At 47.6% G+C, this 22,214-nt stretch overlaps 12 protein-coding genes across 13 annotated transcripts; 7 read left to right on the top strand and 5 right to left on the bottom strand.

Annotated features, from left to right (window-relative positions):
- Positions 1-265: 265 nt before the first annotated feature.
- On the bottom strand, positions 266-928 carry FOXG_14094 (uncharacterized protein; the record flags this gene model as incomplete). Its single annotated transcript, XM_018394158.1, has 1 exon — positions 266-928. One exon carries the CDS (start codon positions 926-928, stop codon positions 266-268), a length of 663 nt encoding a protein of 220 aa, XP_018253667.1.
- Positions 929-1,636: 708 nt separating this feature from the next.
- FOXG_14093 (uncharacterized protein) lies at positions 1,637-3,407 on the top strand (the record flags this gene model as incomplete). The annotated part of the gene is made up of 9 exons (XM_018394157.1): positions 1,637-1,812; positions 1,865-1,991; positions 2,043-2,232; positions 2,287-2,445; positions 2,499-2,581; positions 2,744-2,831; positions 2,929-2,939; positions 2,992-3,216; positions 3,270-3,407. The coding sequence occupies 9 exons, from the start codon at positions 1,637-1,639 to the stop codon at positions 3,405-3,407; spliced, it is 1,197 nt and encodes a 398-aa protein (XP_018253666.1).
- A 534-nt stretch (positions 3,408-3,941) lies between these two features.
- On the top strand, positions 3,942-6,057 carry FOXG_14092 (uncharacterized protein). 2 transcript variants are annotated; one of them, XM_018394156.1, is made up of 3 exons: positions 3,942-5,557; positions 5,609-5,790; positions 5,844-6,057. In XM_018394156.1, the coding sequence occupies exon 1, from the start codon at positions 4,321-4,323 to the stop codon at positions 5,542-5,544; it is 1,224 nt and encodes a 407-aa protein (XP_018253665.1). In that variant the 5' UTR covers positions 3,942-4,320; the 3' UTR covers positions 5,545-5,557; positions 5,609-5,790; positions 5,844-6,057. The 2 variants fall into 2 exon arrangements, with proteins under 2 accessions (XP_018253665.1, XP_018253664.1); XM_018394155.1 differs by having other exon boundaries at positions 3,944-5,557; positions 5,609-6,057.
- Positions 6,058-6,127: 70 nt separating this feature from the next.
- On the bottom strand, positions 6,128-6,805 carry FOXG_14091 (uncharacterized protein; the record flags this gene model as incomplete). The annotated part of the gene is made up of 1 exon (XM_018394154.1): positions 6,128-6,805. The coding sequence occupies one exon, from the start codon at positions 6,803-6,805 to the stop codon at positions 6,128-6,130; it is 678 nt and encodes a 225-aa protein (XP_018253663.1).
- A 103-nt stretch (positions 6,806-6,908) lies between these two features.
- On the top strand, positions 6,909-7,232 carry FOXG_21407 (uncharacterized protein; the record flags this gene model as incomplete). Its single annotated transcript, XM_018401742.1, has 1 exon — positions 6,909-7,232. The coding sequence occupies one exon, from the start codon at positions 6,909-6,911 to the stop codon at positions 7,230-7,232; it is 324 nt and encodes a 107-aa protein (XP_018253662.1).
- A 1,081-nt stretch (positions 7,233-8,313) lies between these two features.
- On the top strand, positions 8,314-8,439 carry FOXG_21406 (uncharacterized protein; the record flags this gene model as incomplete). Its single annotated transcript, XM_018401741.1, has 1 exon — positions 8,314-8,439. The coding sequence occupies one exon, from the start codon at positions 8,314-8,316 to the stop codon at positions 8,437-8,439; it is 126 nt and encodes a 41-aa protein (XP_018253661.1).
- Positions 8,440-8,557: 118 nt separating this feature from the next.
- FOXG_14090 (uncharacterized protein) lies at positions 8,558-8,949 on the top strand (the record flags this gene model as incomplete). The annotated part of the gene is made up of 2 exons (XM_018394153.1): positions 8,558-8,599; positions 8,656-8,949. 2 exons carry the CDS (start codon positions 8,558-8,560, stop codon positions 8,947-8,949), a joined length of 336 nt encoding a protein of 111 aa, XP_018253660.1.
- A 1,358-nt stretch (positions 8,950-10,307) lies between these two features.
- Positions 10,308-11,090, top strand: FOXG_21405 (uncharacterized protein; the record flags this gene model as incomplete). The annotated part of the gene is made up of 1 exon (XM_018401740.1): positions 10,308-11,090. One exon carries the CDS (start codon positions 10,308-10,310, stop codon positions 11,088-11,090), a length of 783 nt encoding a protein of 260 aa, XP_018253659.1.
- A 1,595-nt stretch (positions 11,091-12,685) lies between these two features.
- Positions 12,686-13,411, top strand: FOXG_21404 (uncharacterized protein; the record flags this gene model as incomplete). The annotated part of the gene is made up of 2 exons (XM_018401739.1): positions 12,686-13,128; positions 13,339-13,411. 2 exons carry the CDS (start codon positions 12,686-12,688, stop codon positions 13,409-13,411), a joined length of 516 nt encoding a protein of 171 aa, XP_018253658.1.
- A 663-nt stretch (positions 13,412-14,074) lies between these two features.
- Positions 14,075-16,588, bottom strand: FOXG_14089 (uncharacterized protein; the record flags this gene model as incomplete). Its single annotated transcript, XM_018394152.1, has 1 exon — positions 14,075-16,588. One exon carries the CDS (start codon positions 16,586-16,588, stop codon positions 14,075-14,077), a length of 2,514 nt encoding a protein of 837 aa, XP_018253657.1.
- A 493-nt stretch (positions 16,589-17,081) lies between these two features.
- FOXG_21403 (uncharacterized protein) lies at positions 17,082-17,432 on the bottom strand (the record flags this gene model as incomplete). The annotated part of the gene is made up of 1 exon (XM_018401738.1): positions 17,082-17,432. One exon carries the CDS (start codon positions 17,430-17,432, stop codon positions 17,082-17,084), a length of 351 nt encoding a protein of 116 aa, XP_018253656.1.
- A 3,152-nt stretch (positions 17,433-20,584) lies between these two features.
- FOXG_21402 (uncharacterized protein) lies at positions 20,585-22,087 on the bottom strand. Its single transcript, XM_018401737.1, has one exon. The coding sequence runs from the start codon at positions 21,953-21,955 to the stop codon at positions 20,921-20,923; it is 1,035 nt and encodes a 344-aa protein (XP_018253655.1). The 5' UTR covers positions 21,956-22,087; the 3' UTR covers positions 20,585-20,920.
- Between the last annotated feature and the right edge of the window lie 127 nt (positions 22,088-22,214).

Here is a 22,214-nt window from a genome sequence, read left to right as displayed (position 1 = left end):
GTTTAGAGGCTGGAATTTTTGATCAGCATACTTGGATGATCAGCATGCTTATCAACCACGTTATATCTTTCTGAAGTAGCAAACCAGACGACCGAACCAAATGCAAGACGAACACATCATCATTATCGGCACGGATCTCAACGCGTCGTGGACAATGGATAACAAAGGGTAGCTTGACCGGGATTACGCGTTTATTTCTAGCCATTTCAAGTCAAGTCCGGTTTTTATTTTATTTTTAAGTTTACAGTACAACCCAAAAGACCTTCTAGCTTCGGCTCTTGATTGTGAATGGCTCACGCGTCCACCTCTCCACGTCCATTTGCATTTGTTGCTGAAACGAGGCCCTGCCTTCCCTTATATCCCGTCTAGTGCGATCTGTTGGTTTATTCCAATAGGATACTAAGTTCCGAGTCGGACGAGATCTGCTGTCAGGCCATTTCTGGACAGCGAAGCGATTGCCAAAGAACTCTATCAAACGTTTGACTGTGACGGATATGTCTGCGATGGTCTGACGCGTTGCTGCATCACTACCATCAGGTGGTCCACCTCCACGGAGCACAAGCGTGATCTCCTCTGCGTTGATGAACAAGAAGAGCTCCTCCAAACGCTTCCGGGTTCGTCTTGCCACGATATCTCCGCTGGGTCGAATATGGTTGGGATCTATGTTTCCCTCTCCATCGCCGATGCCGTCGCAAGGATAGCACGGATTGTCCTCAGTATGATCTTCCCAGTCGTACTTGTCGTGTAGGTTTGTCACGACAACAAGACGTCGGACCAATGGGGCGATGGGTACCGGTTCTGTGTCGATATCGTACTGATCACATTGAAACTCGCATAACCAATGCAGTCTCACCAAGAACTCGTTCTCGCCATAGTGCACCTCACGAGCCTCCTTCACCATCTGCTTCCCCTTCTCGTCTTTGCCCATGAATAGCTGCTGAAGCAGCAGAACTCCGATGGCCTCTTGCCGCTCACAAAATGTAGAAGTCCCATCTCTAACACGATATAATCCGAGTACACAAGGAAGAGTCCGTAAAATTCCCCTGCATCCTTATTTGCTTTTGTACCCTAGTCCTACATACCAAAATCACCTCCACCAGCTTTGTAATGTGGGAACGACCAGGAAAATAACGACATTTCAGAGTAGGGGTGGAAGATAAGGTTGGAAAGAAACATAAATCATTGGATGGTTTATATTTCCTTGCAGCCTTCAGTAACGCTTGCAGGCATGCGTTGTTCAGTCATGTCATATGGACAAAATCTGTCTGCGAGTGACACGCAACCTCATACAATTGGCCCACCTAAATTTCCATGCTTTCTGTGGTGCTACCACCCAACCTTTGATAGGTGAATGTACTCGGTGAATATTGTTTTTCATGCACAGAAACGGGTCTAGTCCCAAGTAAGAATTCATTGCATATGCTGTTGTCAAATAAAATTCTTGGATAACAGTAGTCGGACGGAGATGCTCATGGTGGTGTCTGGCTGGACGAGTCTTATCTTGGTCCGAGGCACATAATGATGGCAAAAGCAAATTATCTGGAGTTTCTCAACTATATATTGATCAGACAATACCCTCAAAGTTCCTATAGAAATAATTTTGCCTGTCATTCATCAGCCCGCCTGACAGGAAAACATGGATGAGCAGCAGCTTATTTTTCGCGACGATGACCTCTACAACCAGACTGCACCACGTAAATGGGGTCACCAAATACAACAAGCACCACAATGCATTATACTGATGGCTCATTGCAAGTTGTTGGTGTCCAGATCGCCACTGACAAGCCTTGAACTCTCTGGTCATGGGCTTAAGTATAATCCTCGACAAGGCTCAACCGGCCATAGAATACTAACATCTCGTCAGATACGACTCATTGCGGGCCAACATTGGTCACTGTACCCATATGGGCCAGGAGGCATTCAGATCAGCATCTGAACAGATGGGAAGAGTGGCTGTCCTAACTAAGGCCATGTCTGAGGTTGAGGGCACTGTAAGATATTCTACTTGAGTTATTGTTCAAGAAGTTAACATCCACGATTAGATAGAGTGCATAGTGCGATATATTCACAAGAAGCATGGCACGGTAAGAAACGTACGATTGCAGTCTTTAATTACGTCCGGATTGAGAGCAGTAGATGAATCCGTCAATACCATTGCTCACGTGAAGGAGAACTTCTCTCAATGGAAATACGAAACGCAAAATGTGCTACGTGCGCTGGACGAAAAGACAAGTAAGCTTCCAATATCATCTAGTGGCTACTGGGAACAAATTTGACTTAGAACAGCGTCCAACGAGACACAAAAGAAGGAGGCGGAGAGAAAGATTGTTGGAACACAAAGATACGAGGAGACGCTTCAGAAGCACAGACAAAAGTTAGAAGAGTCCAGAGAGGTCTTCAACGAAGCCTTACAGGACTACAAGGACACTTACAACGACTTCCGAAGTGAGCTTTTTATTTCACTCGCATGTTCGAGGCTGACTCTTATGCCCAAATAGCCAGAGCCCCGGGAGTCGATGCTGTCTTTTCTGCAATGGCGGCGCTCTTCATGAACCCCAAACTGATAGTTGCTGGAATGTCAGTAGGTCCCCCATAGACACTGGATAGGCGCATTGGGGCAGCCCAGCAAACGATTTCCAGTTTGAATGACATACTGGGTGAGCTTCAAAATGAGGTTCAATCAACCGTAAGGCTTAGATAACCTGAGCTCTATATTTCCAAAGGTTCATTCTAACTACGAAAGGCCGACGTCGTCGCTATATTGAACAAAACCCTCGAAGACCTTACTAAGTTGCAGGAACAGATCGAAAATTTCTTGGAATTTTTGCTTGGTATCCAGAAGATTATGGCAGTGATCGATGACGGCCATGATCGAGTGTTGATGAGAAACCTGGCGCCTGACGATCTAGATGAGCTGAATTGACCCAGAATTGAAGCGAGTATGTTATTACTTCTCACGAAAGCTCAGCCATATACTTATTTAAGATATAGGACTTTCTCAGGGACGCTGACCGCATGAAAGACAGATTTCTGATTGCGTCCAAGGCAGCAGCGCTCTACAATGAGATCTCAGACATGTGCATTATTCCCGGCGTTGCTTGGGTGGGTGGACTGTGTTTTGTCCACTCTTCAAATGATGCGTACGAGGAAAGCATCCTGGAGATTCAGACCCAAGAGAGGCAGCTTTGTGAAAGACCCAGACAGCTCATTACACAGGTGAATACCTTGAAGATGATAATGTATACTATCGTTGACCGTCGCTTGTACAGAGAGTCGACGAGATCGGTATCGAACTGAAGGTTCTTAGTCGTAAGTCGGCTAAATCGCCGGCAAATTCCACGACCAAGAGTGTAAAGGAAATGACCGTCGAAGATGGAGAAACTCTTGATGATACTATGGCGAAGTGAGACTTGTTCAGAGCTGTAGAATTGTTTCTGGGGGAAGTCGCTCATTCGGAATGAATCTATTTAGTTAATTTTATTGCCTTCTCCTTCTACACCTCCTACCACTACCACCACTACTACTGCTGCTGCTGCTGCTGCTGCTGCTGCTACTGTAGAAAGGACTGCCTGTAATTCACTAAATTACACACTTTTTGTCCGTGCGCTAGCCCTTTGTCTCCATTATCTTCATGAAACTACATCCTTTTTATCCGTGCACGTTGGTTGGAATTTGCTACTGTACCAATTACCACTCACTCAGCGCCAATTAGCCCGTTTCAAAAGCATGGCTTTGCCGTGTAGTGGGTGTCAGAGCCACTGGAGGGATGGTAATTCCAGGCTAGTCATCTTGAGCTTTGATTTGTTGGGAGACTAGGCGATCAACGACAAGTGGAGTCTGCTCAGTTAAAACAGACACTAGTACCACTATGGCTAGCCTCTCACCTCCTTAGTCATCGCGTAATCAGTTTCATCACGTACCATGCCCAACTCCACCCAACCTCATCAATTTCTCCTCCCAAATCCTCACGATGTCGCCCTCTGCAAACACCACAACAAACCACAACCAACGCCCCCCTCACCACCCGCTTCCCGCAGAAGAAGCCCGTACATCGCTGCTGCACCGTTATAAAATTCCGACTTATACCCACCGAACGAGCGCGCGCGCCTCCTTCCGTGGAATAACCGGGGTGCAGAAGGGACACGCGCTCCGACTCGCAGTATATCTGGAGTCTGGGCATGACCTCGCAGTTTATCTGGAGGTCACGGGTCGCCTGTCAGCGAAACTGGTTTTTCTTCTAGGGTTGCTGTGGGAAAGGGTTTGGGATTATAGGTCAGGTACGTGTACGTGTCTTGATATACTAAATTAATTGGTAGCGCGATGGCGTCGATTCAGTTAGATGCGGTAAAGGCGGTGCTTGCGTGGCAGCATAATGGTACGCCACGATATCTCGCTGAGCCTGATCCTAAGAGTTCTTCGATTCGATTTACGCTACACCTTAATACGACCTCGGCGCTCTTCGAAATTCAGATTCCCATTAGCTATAAGCAACACACCAAGACTTCAGCCATCTGCATTCACGTCAACCCTCGGTCTATCATCTCCCTCACACCTTCCGTCGAACAAGACGTCCCCGATCCCGTCAAGCCTGTCCTTGGGTCTACGATATGTCTTAACTTCGAGCTCAACGACGCGATCACTATCCTCATCCCAAGCTTTATAAGCGAGCCAGTTACGGCTGCCCGATTGCGTTCCGGAGTCATACTTGACTCGCTCTATGAGTTGGTAGAGACAACCTCTTTACGCGTCTACATCCCCGACGATGCATTGTCTCAGGATCAGTTAGAGTCTCTCAGCTCCGCAACCATACAGCAGCTGAATCCATTCTCTGGTCCTGATTATGACATATCTCGTTGGTTCTCGGGTCGTGGTGCAAAGGTCACAACACTTGCGAAGCCTCCACCACCTTCTTACAATAAAGCCACGGTCGGCCAAACGAATGCACCCCTGTACAACGAAACATCAACCTTCGATCCACCTACCCCTTCCCACAAGCGCAAACGAAGCCAAGACTCAACTGGCAAACGAAGCCGGGAGGTAGTCCCTAATAACGCCACAATATGGAACAAGCTGCTAGAACTCGAGGCTGTAGTCCATAATCGTACACGACCCAATACCCCCGAGGACCAGTCACGGCATGTCCAGGAACTACAAGCCGACGTCGCCAAGCTACAGACGCAACTCATCCAATGCGAGAAGACGGCTTTGGACCGAGAAACTGAGATTACCAAGCTACAAACACAACTCACTCAATGCGAAAAGAAAGTCGTGGACGGAGAAGCCGAGGTGGTGAAGCTGCAAACACAGCTAACACAATGCGAGAAGAAAGTCGTCGATCTGGACACCGAACTCGCAGGATTACGATATACCCAAGATAATGCCGACAACGAAGCGAGCGTGATAATAAGCGAGATAGAAGATACCCTCCGAGAGCACGAAGAAAAGATAGACTTTGTTACAAGAGGGAAGGACGATGATGAGTTTGTGGATATCCTTAAGGAGGAGATACTCAGTGAACTCATTACGCGTATATCGCGTGGCTGAAGGTGCTATCATGGTATGTTGTTGATTTTGACGTGCGAGATACTTTGCTGATATGATGAACTAGATTCCAAGTACATAATAACCTTACAACGACGCATGTAATACGACTGCACGATTGATGTCGCATGAAGGATCTCAATCGTCCAACGAATTTCCGATCAACACTCACGACCTATAACAGAGCTGCCAGCTTAGCGCACGCAACCATCAAGTGACCATAATGGCCTACTCAACAAGTTTGCCACTGTATGTCGTTTGTTCCACATAACTGCTAAATCTATATTGACTGTTCCTGCCAGTACGGAGCAAGACCTTGTATCTGTATAATCTACAAGAGCGGCAGAGGACTTCAAATCTGACCCATATCAATGTCTGTGATACATAATATAATATATCTGCATGAATATTATTATTTGCCAATTACCCTTGCCGTTTACCTGTATTACTATGACTCTTCCCGTCTTGTGTATGATCGTTGGATAAGAAGTAACTCGGAATGTATTGACTGTTGTTACCAAAGTCCTATTTCCATCCCACCAGAATCCTACTAATCCTCCAAAAATGGTAAAGAGATATAAGCAAGTCAGTCCGAGTAATAATAGTCGTAGTCACAATCATCGATGATGTCTCTGCAACTAGTCGGTCCATGGTCGTCGTCCCAATAGCCGCCTGTGTAAGAGTACTCCGCCCTCTCAAATACCCTGTCGCCATCTCGCAAATCCTGGAAATTGCACCGCCCCGACATCGCTCTCTCAACAATCTCTGTTGCGTCTGTCATTTTATTGGTATCCACGACCACTTTAGCGTCGTTGGGAATGGCTTGGTTTATGTACTCCAAAGTAGTTGTCAGCCATGCTCTCCACTCCTCTTTCTCGTCATTCATGTTGTCCCTGCCTGCTCGGTATGGATGTGCAGGTTCTGGCTGCTCGATGACTATTCCCAGTATCGATAGGTTATCAAGAAGCGTGTCGCAGATTGTCGGGTTCATATAAGAGTCGGCGTCATAAAACAGCCCGTCGGAGTCCAGCATCAGAATCACCTTGCGGAAGTGCTCCCTTGTCTTGAGGCTGAATAGGCTTGCCAGATAAGCTTCGCCGGCAGATTTATCCACACATGCCCACCAGGACAGGGCAGGCGAGGCGAGTGAAGAAGCCACATCGGCGTACCAGTCTGACAGCGTCGGAAACGCAACTCGTGTGATTGATGTTGTGAGGGGTGCAGTTGGTGCGGCCCAGATCACGGAGGGCTCGCCAGAGCTCATGGGAATGATGCAGCAGCTTTGTCACTTTCAGCAATCAGCATTATGCTCGACTGTTGAGCTCCAGGCCACCATAACACCCGAACCGGGGGAAAGACGGGTAAGCATGCGAGGGAACCGATTTTCCAGGGTCGCAGTACCACCACAGGGCCAGGTCAAGGCCATCAAGTCGCAGCAGATCTGTGCGTCCAGAGAGAAGGAGAAAATGATCCAGGGTATACAAAGTACCGTCGCGGCCCACGGGACCGATCGCAGCGCAGTGGTGCAGAGTTTGCTCACCGGTTTTGGAGAGAAGGATATCCAAATGACGGCGGCGGATTTGGAAGGGACGCGGGTTCAAAACGGAAGCAGTCCCCCAAATTTTGAAGTCGCCCTTTTCTCCACTTTCAACTACAACCAAAGCTCGGAACGGGACGAGCAGCGACAATGAATATACAGCAGCGAAGCGTGAAGGATTGATGATCGCATCGACAAATGCAATCAGTTGGGTTTAATTTTACTATTGTCTGCCTTTTCTTTTGTTTTTTTCGTAATGGCTTATATTTTTTTTTTTTTTTCCGTCTTCTTTTCTGTTACGGCTTGGTCCAACGTAAGCTCCTATAGGCAGCTAAAAGCACCACCGTAATTGCTACAATAGCAGTTATAGCCCAATCTTTTGCCCTGTGGGGTGATGGTTAGGTGCGACCTTTACATTTTCTTCCTCTTCTGCTGCTCTCTCGCTCTGTTGAGATCAGCCACATTCGACCGTCACCAATCTATCTCTCAACCCCGGTTGTAGAAATAAATGCACTACCGTGGTGGGTCTTGGCAATAATCCTAGAGTTGAAGGAGCAGACAGGTAGCCCATCGACTGCTCTTCTCTGTGGTCACCTCGCGTTCTTCTTTCACCCGGAAAAGGGATCTTCACAACATAACCCCGGCAAAGTGTAAACCAAAGCGGTGATCTCGTCGTTACATTGGTCAACCTTACTTTTTCGCATCAGACAGTTTCGTCAGAGCGTTTTTGTTGGCAGCACCAGAGACCTTAGGTCGTACAGCTGGCCATAGCCACCGCCAGGGCGCGGCTGGTGGACGAAATTCGAAGATATAGGTTGTTACCCGCAGGCCCGAAGTCCACCCTGATAGTTGAAGGATTGAAAGCGGCCAGCTGCAGCCACAAAGCCTTCCCACAAGCGTGAAAAAGCAGGCCTTGGCACATGTCAGTCCAGGCAGAGGGTCATCGGTTACCAAGTGACCATGTAACTGATGCACAAGTCCATTGGGTGCGCAGCTTGAGAAAATGGTGGTCACATTTTGAACCGTCAAAACGCAATTCTCTGTTGTGCAGCCACACGCGGGTCATCAAACTGTGGGGCGATCCAGGCCAGGGTTCAGACATTCAGTCATATTATACTCGCCACTATGGGGTTTTCTTCGCAGACGCAACACTGGTACTGCCAAGGCGCCCTTAGTTAGCTTCATAGTCCTACCCATTCAACCTTGAGGCGTTGGGGTGTCTTGGGCTTGTCACCATGCATTCTAGAGGGGTAACTCAGGAGTCATCAGGGGGGTATGGTGATCTCGACGCCGCAGCCACTGTGGATTCGTACAAGGATGCACCTGGTAATCAGCCCATCGGTGCCCTACACGTTCTATAAAGGCGGCTGCCCCGTCTCTCAGTTAAGTCATTTTGGTCCCTTCACCTTTCTCATTTGCTTCGAACTTGGTTTTTTCGCACTCCCACAAAAAGTGAGCGAGCGAGCCTTTTACTACATCATGGTTTCCACAGGAGGCAAAGCCCCGTGGACTATCCCAACGGTAAGTAGAATCACGCCGCTCATTTCTGGCTCCAATAACAAACCCCTTGTTGGAAGGTTGACTCCGCCCAAGCTTGTTTCATATACGAAATTCGAAACATCAAAGTCTTTCTGTGGCAACAGCTCGTAACGATTGCCGATGGACTGAGCAATAAAGAAACTGCCCGGGAGGAGGTTTTGGGCTTATTGAGGAACAGCGCCGGAGTAGAGGACCAAGGATTTCTATCTCTACTCTCTACCGTAGACATGCAGGATGCTATACGTAGCGTCAAATTCGATAAAGAGCGGCAAACATCATCTACGTCAGCCGAAATCCTGGAGCACTACAACACGGGCAACATGTCAACATAAACCACAAGAAATCCCCATCAGTTACCGAAGCGACGAAAAGCCCGTCTGAAACGTCAACATTCCTACCAATTACGGAGCCAAAGATATGCTAGTCGCGAAGAGTCCAAAGGGGAGGAAAGTAAGGATGGGTTCAAGTACTCAGGCAGTGGAGAGGAGTAGAGATCCAGCATCAGAAAGAGGAGGGGCTGATTGAAGTTCAAGTGTCGAAAGTATCTAGATTGCCGTTCCTTTAACTATTTTTCGATTTACGACTGCTATTTCTGTAATATCTGTGCACTCTATCCAATCGGTGCACTCAAAGTTTATCGCTACTGTACGCAGTCGTGGTGGTAATTCGACGAAATACAACAAGTCTGGCCCGTGCACGTTGCTGGGTTATCCATGCACGCGTCATGTCCGCGTGTTTCGTTCAATTGCCAAAATACTACTCCGCGCACGCATGACATCTCGAGCACTTCCCGTTAGACCCCTTTTTACAAAGTATCATCCATTACAGCACTATCAAGGCAACAGGATCCAGTACGTTCCTAAGGTACTAACATTGCTTATATAATGGCTAATAATACCCTTCTCGATAATCTACAGCTCTTTTTGGTACCAGCGCCTGTCTCCTATTTTGCACCAGAGAGAGCTGCAAATTCGCATTATCCAATGGCCCATCACGCGTAACAATATATCTACACGATAAGCACAACAACTCCACAGAAGCTAGAAAGGGCTAAGTCAACTTCTGAAATCTTTATCCCCTGCACCCTTAGAACCTGATGATGCATCGCCCTGAGCTGGCACGACAAGCTGCAAGTTTATAAAGGCTTCGCCTGCATCAACTGCCAATTTCGCACTATTAATATCCAGTCGACGCGACGCCACCAGTCTAACCCGCCGGATGATTGCTGCGACTCTGGAGCCAGGTCTGCCCGACACCGTCGCCGTCGCGATCTTGACCAGCAGTCCGAGTATGTCTATCTGCAGACATGGACCACTGGGTCAACACAGAAATACTGGATCTACATCCCTATTGTTCGTCCCATTTTCAGTAAAAGAGCAAATTCTATGTCTCTCATTGGCTTATACCCTTGCTAGTTCCTATTTGACTGAAAGAGGGATGGTGTTTTCAATCTCCCGCCGGATTTTTGGTAATAAAAGTGAGTGATAAACCTTCTCAGTGGCTATTTATAATGTGTCAGGGCCCCCCAATAATACTGTCTTCCTTGATTAACTCAATTGTTAGCTGTTTTGTGTTCGTACTGCGCATATCACCATTTCGACTTACAGTTTAGCATCTGATAATGTCCCCAGGCATGATAAATAAGCTTATCAACTGTTCTTGAAAATTGTCACTACAGAAATCAGGCAACATGAGCCGGACGCGGCCACCTGCAGGAGTTGTTCCTAAGGAAGGATTACCTGATAAGATGACGTTGCCAAACGAGTTGTACCTACGTGTTCTCGGCTTTCTAGAAACAAATGACCTCTTACGACTAGAGCGCGTTTCTACGCACTTCAGGGGACTCGTAATGGACTCATACAAGACAGTATACGGCTCGGGTCCATGCCATCGTGTGGCCAAACTACCGTCAGACTACCGACGACTTGCCATAGAGCAACTCCAATATAAGGAAGATGTTGAGCTTGTAAGAGAGTGGGAACCATCAACTTTTACTTGTCGTCTTTTTGATGATGTTTATTTTCACACCGACGAGGATATTCACAAAGAAGCCACCGAAATATTGCTCTTTTTACAAGGGAGTACATCTTATGGCTGTGCCGAATGGAGTGAGGCCGTAGCCGTTGCGCTCATAGCACAAGCTCGTTATACTGAAGCCGCGAAACATTTCGCCAAATCGAACATGGAGGTTGAAAAACTACATGAGAACAGGTTTCTAGCTGCAGCTCGCTTTGGTTGGTCACCCGAACTGGGAGAGAAACCTCAAACATCAACAAAGAGCTGCATGGACAAGGGTTTTGTCGGGATGGCATGCCATGGCGACCTCGAGTCCATGAAACAGCTGATAGAAAAGGGCGTTCGTCTCGATATTACGATTGGATACAATATCACAGCTGCTCGTGTGGCTAAGATACATGGTCATGACCACATCTTAAAATTCCTTCATGAGCATGGCGTCGATTTGCTGTCATAGCGGAGCAGGTGCGCGTCATTTATAGCCCTGTGCCTAGCCCTAAGAATTATTCGCAGACGACTCTCACACTGATGTACTCCAGTACACAGAATCCAGTGGGCAAATCCGACTTCGGGTTCAAAGCCACTAGCAAGTTTTTCGGCTAAATTAAACTATGATCTCTTCTTTAGGGCTCAAATTAGTATTTCAAGCCAAGTTTCATTCAGTTTCGATTAGCATTGCAGTCATGGCATGTCGTGTAATATTGCGAAGATTGGACACTTGACAAGCGTTACATTTTCTATTACGGAATAGTGGACTATGTATGTCAAGCTTTACATTTCCTATTATGGAGTAGCGCATTTCAGCAGTCAGCTTAGTCACGCTTGCTATTTCACATGACAATGCTCAACCTAAATTTAATTTGGAAACCCACCGTGGTTGATAAGCGAGCAGATCAGCTTAACCTACACCTTAGAGGGTAGTTTTTGAAAGCTTATATAAAAGTCAAGCTAAGCTTTGAATACTGAAATGTGAAAGCTATACAGTGATCAGATCATGTAATAAAGCTAGAATATATAGCAATATCTGAAAATCATTGATCTTAGCCCGGAATGAATTATCCATATGAGCCATTTACATGCAATTCAAGAATAAACCCAGGAGCATGCGGGCGATCGCGTCGCCAAAGCATGGATACGGATCAGTACCAAGATCAATTGTGTAGGGTAGCATTCCGGTCTATTACTATTACTTTCTACATCTCTATAGATTCTCCCAATTTCACTGAAAGTGGACGATTTGCATCGTTATTGGCTGACAACCCCTGCAATGACCCCGCATTCCACTTTCACCTGAAAGAGGCTTCTCAATAATGTGCCCAAAACAAAGTTCAAGCCAAAGCGGTGATCTCGCTATTTCATTGGTCGACTTTGCTTTTTCCATTGAAGAGTCTCGACTTCAAGCTATGTGAATGATCAAATACGCGTCGACGCGCGTGTGACGTGTATCCTGGCCGTTATCCTGGCCGTCTGTCTGCTAGGATGTATGAACCCAACGAGTTGAGAAATTTTGTCACCATCATCTCCTCGCCAACATTAATCTTGAAATCGAGATCTCCACATAATGAAACGCCCATTCGAAAGCACTCAAACTGATTATGTGGCATTTACTGGAGCGAGCGAAATGACCCCGTGGCTCCGGCACACCGGCTGGGTCGAGTTGTTCCGTGATAGATCACTCGAGATTATCGCCGCTACGGCGAAGCAACCAGCCCCGCAATGGAGTAGAATTATCTGCTTGGTCAATGGCAAGGAAGGCCTATGTTAAGCTCTGCCGATATTGAGGCCCAGCTACAGATCATCCTCCATGGGCTAAACTTGATGTTCGACAGGGCAAGAGCCACACTTGACCGTACGCCCTATATCTCTCGCTGTTGGCTAAACACATTCGCGAAGGACGCTTTTTGGCCACACGGATTTCAGGTCATACCAAGCTTCAAACGATATCTAGCAATATGGAAGAGATTTATCTGCTTCGTATTTCGCGTTCTGCAATACCCACCACGGCAGCGTGTGGAGGTGTATAACGTACGCTTAGGATCCAATGAGGTCAAGATGATGCAGCATGTGTTATACTTGGTTAGTCAACTACAACTGGGAGAGGATGGTCATATCAGCGACAGTTCAGACAGCGAAGATGGTGAACCTCGCGGCCAAGACTGGCGTCACAACGGCGAAACCCTTTCCGATCCTGAAATCTCAGATATCGACCAAGACAATTCTGACACAAGTACAGACGAAGATGCCGGTCTTGGGGAGGATGAAGAAGTTCATGAAGACCGAACATTAGGCTACGAAGGATCCGACTTCTCTCTCCCAAACGGCTACTGGCTGCGACTATCTGAGGCCTTGTTCCAACTATCAATGATGTTTTGGACGCACCAGGATCCCTACTCAAGAATTATCAGCAGAAACGCATTGCGTTTCCTGTTTTTGACCAATCACCGTCTAGCATTTTCGCCCCATGTTTTCCGCGATGGAAACGCATTGCGTTTCTCGTACCGCACTCATAAAATTAGAAAACCTAAAACACGAAACGCGTCGCGTTTCCGTCGGCTGACCCTTGTCAAGTTTAACAGCTTGACTGCAGACCTAAACAACATCATTCATTACCATTGTATATTGAAACTCACGTGTTTATCATCTTCGTATAGTATCTACCCTATCCCCGCCATTCCATCCTGTCTATCATGTTGACATATATTTAGTCATAATGGCCAGTACCTCTATAGGCAACATAGCCGTTCTACTCTACCCCCCGGCAACACTGCAGAAGCTTGAAAGGCTTAGCATTTATTACAATTTGCCTGAAGCAGCTATTATATGTACAAAATGCGGTTTTGCTTTGAGTCCTAAACACCGCGACAAGCTTATCATAGCCCAAAAATAAAATCGACGGGGCTGGCTTCGAGACCACATTTAGTCAGGTTTTCTATTCCAGAACTGAACAGCGAAAAGAAAGTAACTGCGGAAGGCGCCGACGAAGGAACGGAAGAGACAATCCCAGTCGCTGTGACATGGCTCGCCGAAAGTCATGGAACCGTTACCATCCAATCACCGAGGCCACCGGCACGGTGACGTCTGCTAATGACGAAATCAACAATCATTCGCCCTATTAGTGCTTTCTAAATAAATATCATGATTCAAGTTCCTAAAAGAAAGCTAGTGACTGAGATATAAAGAGGAATGGCGCAATTGAATGGCTTCCTTCATCAGATTGGAATGGCACCATCGGACAAATACACTTATGGCCAAGCGAAAGAGACAGTGGCACACTTCTCTTCTGCTGTGCAGATTAGACGTCATATCGCACACAAATGCTTCGGTATACCGATACGAGACGAAGGTATGTATCATTATATCTTGGAGGCAAGACAACATCAGAACCCCACAACTGGGCGCCAGATATGGAGGTTGTTCAAGCAACTGAAAGATACGCTATAGCTACTGACTATCTGCACTGCCACTGTTGTCAGAGTCATGCTCAGTAGCAAACTCAACTTGCAACCCATAAGAGTTGCGCACGACTCCAAGCATCAATTCCCCTGCCCCACCTTCAATCATGGCATTGAGCACCTTGGCAGCAGCCCGCATCAAGAACTCCCCCTTTCTCTCTTGGTCATCGCTTGCAGCCATGAATATGTAACCCACAACAAACGGTAGTTCGCTCTCTTTCTCGATGTAAGAGGTAGTGTACAGCTGCTTCAAGGTGAAATCACAGGCCTCTTTGACATGACGCAAGAACTTCCAACACCACCTATGCATGAGCAAGTATGGAAATGAAAACTCCAAGGTTTCTGCTCCCAAGGCCAAAACCAGAGACCTCAAAAGCTCGCCTGGAGGCCACTGGGCTTCTCCAGTCATCTTCTTACGCTGTTTGGGCTGACGCTTCTTCCTCAGCTCGTCTCGGTCATCGATTAGAGTAAGCATGAGAGTGTTGTTTTTCTCTGATCCTTCTTCCTGGAACCTACTACGCGAGATGATCTGGTCAACATGCTCGGGCGACAGGTCAATCTGACCTGATCCTCTTACATATCTTTCAACAAACATACATGATACTGGGGCACCGTCCTTAATGCCACGTGGCCCGCCACGAGAGGCCAGGCCATGGTGTCTCCCAGGCCGCCGCAGTAGCCTGCTCCCACCAACAGCGAAAGTTGAAGCAGAATAGCCCATTTGCAGAAGAAAGTGTTTTAGGTAGCCGTGCCTATTTTCTGGTCGTTCACCAACGAATAAGTTGGAGTCTCCTAGCAACGTTTGGACAGTATCCATATCTGTCCAATGTCCGTTGAGAAGGCCTTCATTTCGAAGGGCATTGTACAGATGTGCAGGGTACGTGATTGAGCCCCAGGCGTTCGTGATGGCAATACCAAAATTATACATCTTAGCTCGAAAGTGGTATAGCACAAGGCCGCAGAGTATAGGCGAGTGGGCGAGTATACGATGTCTTTCAGATTCCATGGCTAGGCTTCCAGCCCTCTGCGAGATCCTTTGCTTGGCAAGGAAGACTGGATCCTGAGCGAACCATTGTAAGGACTGTTTAAACTCGCGGAGAGCGCGCTCATTCGAAGCAGGCCAGTTTTCAATTTTCAAATTCTCGTGAAACTCGATATGGCTGCTGAGCTCATCGTCCATCGTAGTGGTGTGCTTGAGTAGGCTGTCCAGTGCATTGGATGCGCGATCTCTGATGATGTGATGAACGTCTAAGAGGATTTGGGTAGCGTATACAAGGTGAAACGGTATGTTTCCAGTCGTATCTAACTCCCGGATTCCTCGAATGAACTCGTCTTCAACTGGGTAGTTAGGAACGAGACGAGCGAGCGTGACGGCCTCTGTGAAGAATTCGGATAGGATGATCAGATCCTCTTTGAATTTGGCTTGACCTTTCTTGGACGTTCGATCACTCTGGGGATCGTACATTCCAAATATGCCTTCTTTGTAGATCGGCAAATGGTTTGGAGGTAAAACCCTAGCCAAACGATCAAGCAATAGACTGGCATTTAGGTAGGTTTTGTCCGCAACCTCATAAATATCTTCGTTTTTACCAGCTGGGCCCCATGAAAGAATATCATCCTCTGAGAATCCATCCCGCCTGGCACAGATAAAGAAGAACTTCTCCAAAATAGTGCAGGCACCACCATGATCCTTAAAAATTGGTAGGACTTGGTCAATAAGATTGCGTGCCAGATCAATCCCAGTATTCGTGGCAACAGCCGCGTTGGCGAGGTCAAAATGTCCGTCTCGGTAATTGGACCAAATCCATTCGATGTAGGACCTAATCTGGTTGAGATCGTTCACCATGATTGTGTACGCTACTAGAGCATCTTCAAGCGAAGTCTGAGGTTCGGCCTCGTAAATGGTGTCATCTCCTTGTGCATTCTTGGGACGCTCGATATCAGGGACATCTAGCAACTCTGGGGAGGATTCGTAGACTTTGAGACCACTGAAACGATTACCCAAGTCCTCAAAGGATTGAAAAGATTTAGTTCCAGCAGGCATACGAGGCCTGAGGACATCTCTGACCTTTTCCAGAATCCCAACGAAGAAGGAATGAGTGGCATCCGATTTGGTACTTGGCTTCATCCCATGGTCGATCAGTTGAGCGCCAAACTTGGCCCGCACATATATGACTCGGTCGAGAGTTTCGGCGAAGGACGGAGGGACTGAGATAAGTGGTTTCGAAGCGAAAATGAATTCAGCCAGAGGGATGAAGTCCTTGACAGCAATGACGTACTTCGGAATAGTGTGTAGAGGAGTTGGAACGTAGGTATTCTGCTTCTTAGCATCCCTTCTGGCCTTTCCTTTTAAGCGGCCTGTTCCCTTTGTCTGAATGCCGGTAGGTGTGAGTAAATCTGAAGGGTATCCGCAGGCCTTTGCTGTCGAAGCAAGCCAAGAAGCCACTGAGTCGGTGTCTTCCTTGTATTGCCGGTAGATGCTAAACAGGGAGCTGGGCAGCATCTTGACTTGGTGTCATGGCCCTACGTTTGTTTGTTGTTCCGATCCCGCTTACCCCGCTTGGAGCTTAGGGGAAAATGCAAGCTTGAGTAGGCGATTGTCGACTTAATCCTGTGGGAGAAAGCAAATGAACTCACGGACTAACAAAATGTTACCGTACAGTCAGATTTGGGAAAGACTGAGAGGGCTAGAATGGACAGGGAGATGCAATGAACTTTGGAGAGTGTAAATCAGGTGATATCGGATATGTTGTGTCTTATCTCGACTGTTGGTTCCCGGTTGTCGTACACGCGCCATCCGATTGGGAGTTAATGTTCTCGAGATGGTATGACGTGGTCAGATATGCTTGGTTGCCTATAGTCTGTGTGCGGACCAGCTATTTTATTGCAGCTCAATTAGGCGCTTGCACCCCGATTCTGATTGGAGCCCTACTCAAGAATGTAGAGCAGAAATGCGCCGCATTTCCACTTCTACACCAATCAGAATCTCCATTTTCTTACCCCGAATTTCCCCTCTGGAAATGCTTTGCATCTTGGTTTCCTAATCTGGGGGGAGACCTGAACCTAGCCAGTATCTCTGCCAGACGGTCCACCAGCATATCTTTGAGTCTCCGGAGACGAGCATCTTCGCTGTCGGCCTCGAAGTGGTCTCCCAACTTTCCCGCTTCTGAATCGACCGGATCGTCTTGAGAATAGTCGACATCCACCGTGTCTTTGCATCCTAAGCTTTCACTGCCCGTGTCGATGGGGTCACTCAATGGATGTGAGATTGGCGCAACTTGGGTGAGCGACGTCAAGAGGCAGATAGCATCTGTTAGATCCTTGTAGAGGGAAGAGTTGCCCTGCATATTGGAGACTGCTGGCAAAGCGTCAGGGTGGATGGGCACTATTAATTATGTCGACTTTAGCTAGTGAAGGCTGACTCAGTGATACAAAGGCACGGAAAAGCTGCTATGAGGTGGTCGGATCCAGCTTTAGGTCGTAGTAGCCCAAGCCCCGCATAACTGACATAAGATCACGTCGGATCACTCTGCAGTTAATCCGTGTTTATATTCATGTCAGCCAACAAATTACCCTACTACTACTAATGTACCAACTACCCCGCGTATCAGGTCCTGATCCACGATTTGACGCTCCGTGCATACCACTCGTAATTCGGGTCGCCAGATGTCCGTACCAGTGTCTACGGAGAGAGGATTGCGGCCTGAGGAAATTCGGACGCGATGGGTCTTCGTCCGCAGAAATTAGGGTTAACAGGGCCTACTAGGGCAAGTCTTGCTTCCTTGATTATTGGGAAACTACCGTATGGCCCCATGGCAGCAAACAAACCAATATCCGGACGGCAGGGCCTCCGACGATCCGTCGAAAATAAAATGAATCCGGGGCTCTCCAATTGGTGCGGCTAATAATATCCATAATGAGGCCTTCTACCTGCAGGTTCTGGTTGGCTCGAATACAGAAAGATCAACCAACACTCGAAGCGACACGTCAGCCTCATTGGACGAACGGAAGCATATCATTTGTGAAAAGATAACATATGAGAAAAGATGACAAGCAAGGCGCAGTAAGCAGGACACCACGTATCGAGAAAAATGAAAAAAGCTCTGTTAAGCGTAGGAATCTTCTTGATACATGGTACTTAGAATCACTGAAAATTATCTTTCAATTACAACCTATTGGCATCCATGTCCGTACTCGTGGGGCCCGATTTCCACACTCTAGCGACCTCATTTTGAATCTGCGCCTTCCGTCATCAGAATCTTAGGTGATATCTTTTAGCTCTCTCTGGACCATCGACGGCCAATGTCCGAGTTATCAGTCTCGGGAACCACGTCAGTTTGGTAGAAATCTGGACGACCGAGTACGCTACGGCGATAATCTGTTCATCAGGGACATGTTTATAGGTATGCGTTTTGTTCCGTGTGCTTTGAAACGGTTTGGTCCGTGTGCTCTCAAACCTTTTGGCCCACGTGCTTTTAGAGGCAGTTATAAACCCGGTGACGAGGTAAAGACGATTAGACTTAGACTTAGTCTTTCTGAGTAGTTTCCAGGCCTCTTGATTGTAAAAATCATTTTTCATGAGTTGTCGGAACGTAGCTTCAGGATCAGGCAGAATATACCTCTTAACAAGCTCACTTTCAAGCCTCAACCTGTCATCCACAATACTGGGCAGGTTCAAGTTTAACAGCGCTGATAACTTCCATGTAATGCTTCGTTTTCTGACGGCTGTTGCGGTCCAATCAACAGACCCCAAATTTTCAGGTTGAGGTAGTATGCCTGGAATGAGTTCGTCGGTTCTCCTGTAGGCTTTGTTACGCAGAGAAATGGGCGAGAAATTATCCAAAGGGGCGTTTTTGGAGACAACCAAACAACCCAGGAAACTGTCTGCTTCCGTAACCGTGATAGGATCATGAAGAACAAAGAAGCTTTGACCTTGTGCCATCATTCGAACGCTGAAGGAGGCCTGAAAAGAAGCGCAAGAGGGTAGAGCGGGCTCGCTTAGTACAATACGCAAGAAGTGGGGGAAGCAATGGTAAACCAGCATGGTACTGGGATAAAGGTGGAATAGCGCCCTTTATACATTTGGCTGGAGGTCTCCATCCAATATCGCTGCTCGGCAGTCTCCGCTGCCGCGCCTTTACGATGAGATTGTGGTAAGAAATGTAAATACTGGCTGCGCCTTTATACGCCCCAACAAATTATAGGGAGAAAGACTTTTAGGGACATCTGAGTCATTAGTTTGCTATCGTTCAAATCGCACTCCATCTCCAACTAGCGGATATGACGACGGTTGAGATAGCGGTATAGCACAAGGTATGTGAGCCCTGCTTGAAGTGGGACGTTTTGATTATCATGAACTTCATCCAGATTGGACACAACTGTGGCTTGAGTTGAAGATTTTTGAGTCTTTGAAGGTTAAATACTTGACGATGTTACGCCAAATGTTATCTGGAAAAGCTGCCGTGGCATAAGCTGCGAATCGTGTGCTCGTGTGCTGAGATTCCGGGAAGCGCCTGTATATACGTACTGTGACTCTATACTCATCAAGTTTATTACGAGAAATATACAAAAGCGTATTTGCTACATCTCTATAGATTCACTCATTTTCACCGAAAGTGGATGTTTTACATCATCATTGGCTGATATTCCCTGCAATGACCCCGCATTCCACTTTCACTTGAAAGAGGCTTCTCAATACTATGCCCAAAGCAAAGTTCAAGCTAAAGTGGTGATCTCGCTATCTCATTGGCCAACTTTACTTTTTCCATTAAAGAGTTTTGACTTGAAGCTCTGCGAATGATTTGAACGCGTCGACGTGCGTATAACGTGTACACTGGCCACCTATCTACTGGGGCATGCAAACCTAATGAATCGAAAAGTTCCGTTACCACCATCTCTTCGTAAGCATCGCATGTCGGAACATTCACATCATGAAAAGCCCATTCGAATGTACTCAGACTGGCTATTTCACGGCCACCGGATCAAGTGAGACAACCCCGTGGCTCCAGCACACCCGCTGGGCTGAGCTATTCTGTGATAGATCACTCGGAATCATAGTCGCCACAGCGAAGCAACCTGCGTCTCAATGGAGTAGAAATTATCTGCTTGGCCAATGGCAGGGATTTTCGATGTGGAGCTCTGCCGAAACTGAAGCCCAGCTACAGATCATCCTTTATGGGCTAGACTTGATTTTCGACGGCGCAAGAGTTACGCTCGATCGTACACCGTACATCCCTCGCTGTTGGCTGAACACATTCGTGAAAGATGCCTTTTGTCCTCACGGGTTTCAGGTCATACCAAGCTTCGAGAGATATCTCGCAATATGGAAACGATTCATCTGCTTCATATTTCGCGTGCTGTACAATACAATTTATTACGCCCGGCGGCCTGTTCTGACCGAAAGGGCACTGGTCACTAATGCTTACATACAACGCCTGCTTTTCGTCCTCGTTTCCCCAAGCCCATGCTGTGCCACACATTGCTCAATTTGTGTCCGCATATTCCCGCGTGCTGTACAATACAATACAAGTCTATTACGCCCGGTAGGCCAACGCCCAATGGGCTCTGAAGCTAAAGGTACATACACTTCGCTAGTTATTGCCTTGCTCTCGCCAAGCCCATACAATTCTCACCTTGTTCCTTCCAGTCTAGTCATTGCTTTTCTTCTTAGTCCTCGTGATTGTTAGTAGTAGCAGGTCGACTTGAAGCCCAATCCCTCCAAGTGTTCAGTTTCCTATCTTCGGCGGCTGAAGCAATGCCTGCTGTTGATTATTTGAGGGCGTCATAGGTTATCGGTTAGTGTTGATAAAATGTTACTAGGTTAGTAGTGTTCCCGTCATCTCCGTTCCAAGCGACCTGTAGCGATCGCGAACCTGATCGTGGCCCGCACCGCGTCCATGTCTGGCTTCCATTCCTGACCGTCTGATGCTGCCTTACCTCCCAGATGAAAGGAGAGGTTGCCGCGTTTCTCATTTATACTCTGAAACATCTCTTTGCGTTGTGTCGTCCATTTCACGCATCGAAAGAGGAAATGCTCTACCGTTTCCTTTGTCCGCCTACATGGGCACTCATCCGTCGGTGCTGCCCAGATCTGATATAGATAGCCGTTCAGTCGCGCCATTCCGGTTCTAAGCTGCGCCAGCACGCTGGCTTCCTTCCATGATAACTGGTCGTATAGCAGGCGGGTATGTTTACCGGGCAGAGCTGAGTCGACCTTCCTAGAATGCCTGCCAACTCCATCTGGTAGCTTCCTTTCCGTTCGTAGATCTGCCCTCGCTCGATTGAGAATTGTAGTCTTTGCTTTGATCATTCCTCTCCGCGGTGTCATGTACGGCTCCGTTGCGTAACGAGCTGACATCTTGGCTGTCTTCTGGATTTTGAGCTCGCTGTCGCGTGGTAGCCAGATGATATTGACTCTGTTGCCGTTTCCTCGGAGCTTCTCTATAGCATCATATATCTCTCGGATGTGCCCTTGGCCTGACTGCTGGCGTGGGTTACCTATAGCTTGTGCAGCCGATTTGTTATTTGTCGCGATCACAATGACTCGATACTTCATCTCCGGCAGGTAGTTGAGACCATGAGCGATCGCTGCCAGTTCGGCTGTGTACGGGTTGTGTTCTTCCCTCGTACCCAGGGTGACCGAAAAGGCTTCGTTGATCTTGCCGGCTCTTGCCACGGATATGGGGATTCTGATAGCTACTCCCATGCCGACTAGATCATTCCGCGCGGAGCTGCTTGTCGCTATCCTGACCGCCCATCCTGCTTTGGTTAGCTCTTTGGTCTTGTTTTCTTCTTCCTCTCCTTGACTGTTCAGTATGACTTGTAGGCGTGCCTCCCACGGAGCGAGGGTGAATGGCTGAATGACTTCCATGGTATCCTTCGGTATCTCTCTGCATACATCCGCGATGCGCCTGAGTGGAGATATGAAGCGCCTGAAGGCTTTGATTCCTCGTAGGAGGTTCCGGACCGGGTTGGTCCGCGGCAGCGTGTGTATGTCTACCCACAGCTTGCTTGCTCGTCTCCAGAATCGTTCGTGGATGGTCGCTATGTGGGCTTCAGCCTCAGCTACTCCTGTCGCCACGCTTGTGAAGGACCCTATAATCGTCTGTGCTCCTATTCTTTGTACTCGA

The sequence above is a fragment of the Fusarium oxysporum genome, chromosome 6 (assembly GCF_000149955.1).
Source record: "Fusarium oxysporum f. sp. lycopersici 4287 chromosome 6, whole genome shotgun sequence".
NCBI lineage: Eukaryota > Fungi > Ascomycota > Sordariomycetes > Hypocreales > Nectriaceae > Fusarium > Fusarium oxysporum.
Note: the sequence above shows the minus strand (reverse complement) of the source record. Positions and strands in the feature narration are given on the sequence as shown.

What these genes read in the sequence shown, in the direction of transcription:
- FOXG_14092 (XM_018394156.1), top strand. Translation starts at nt 4,321, where the DNA reads ATGGCGTCGATTCAGTTAGATGCGGTAAAGGCGGTGCTTGCGTGGCAG.
- FOXG_21402 (XM_018401737.1), bottom strand. Translation starts at nt 21,955, where the DNA reads ATGGAAGTCATTCAGCCATTCACCCTCGCTCCGTGGGAGGCACGCCTA.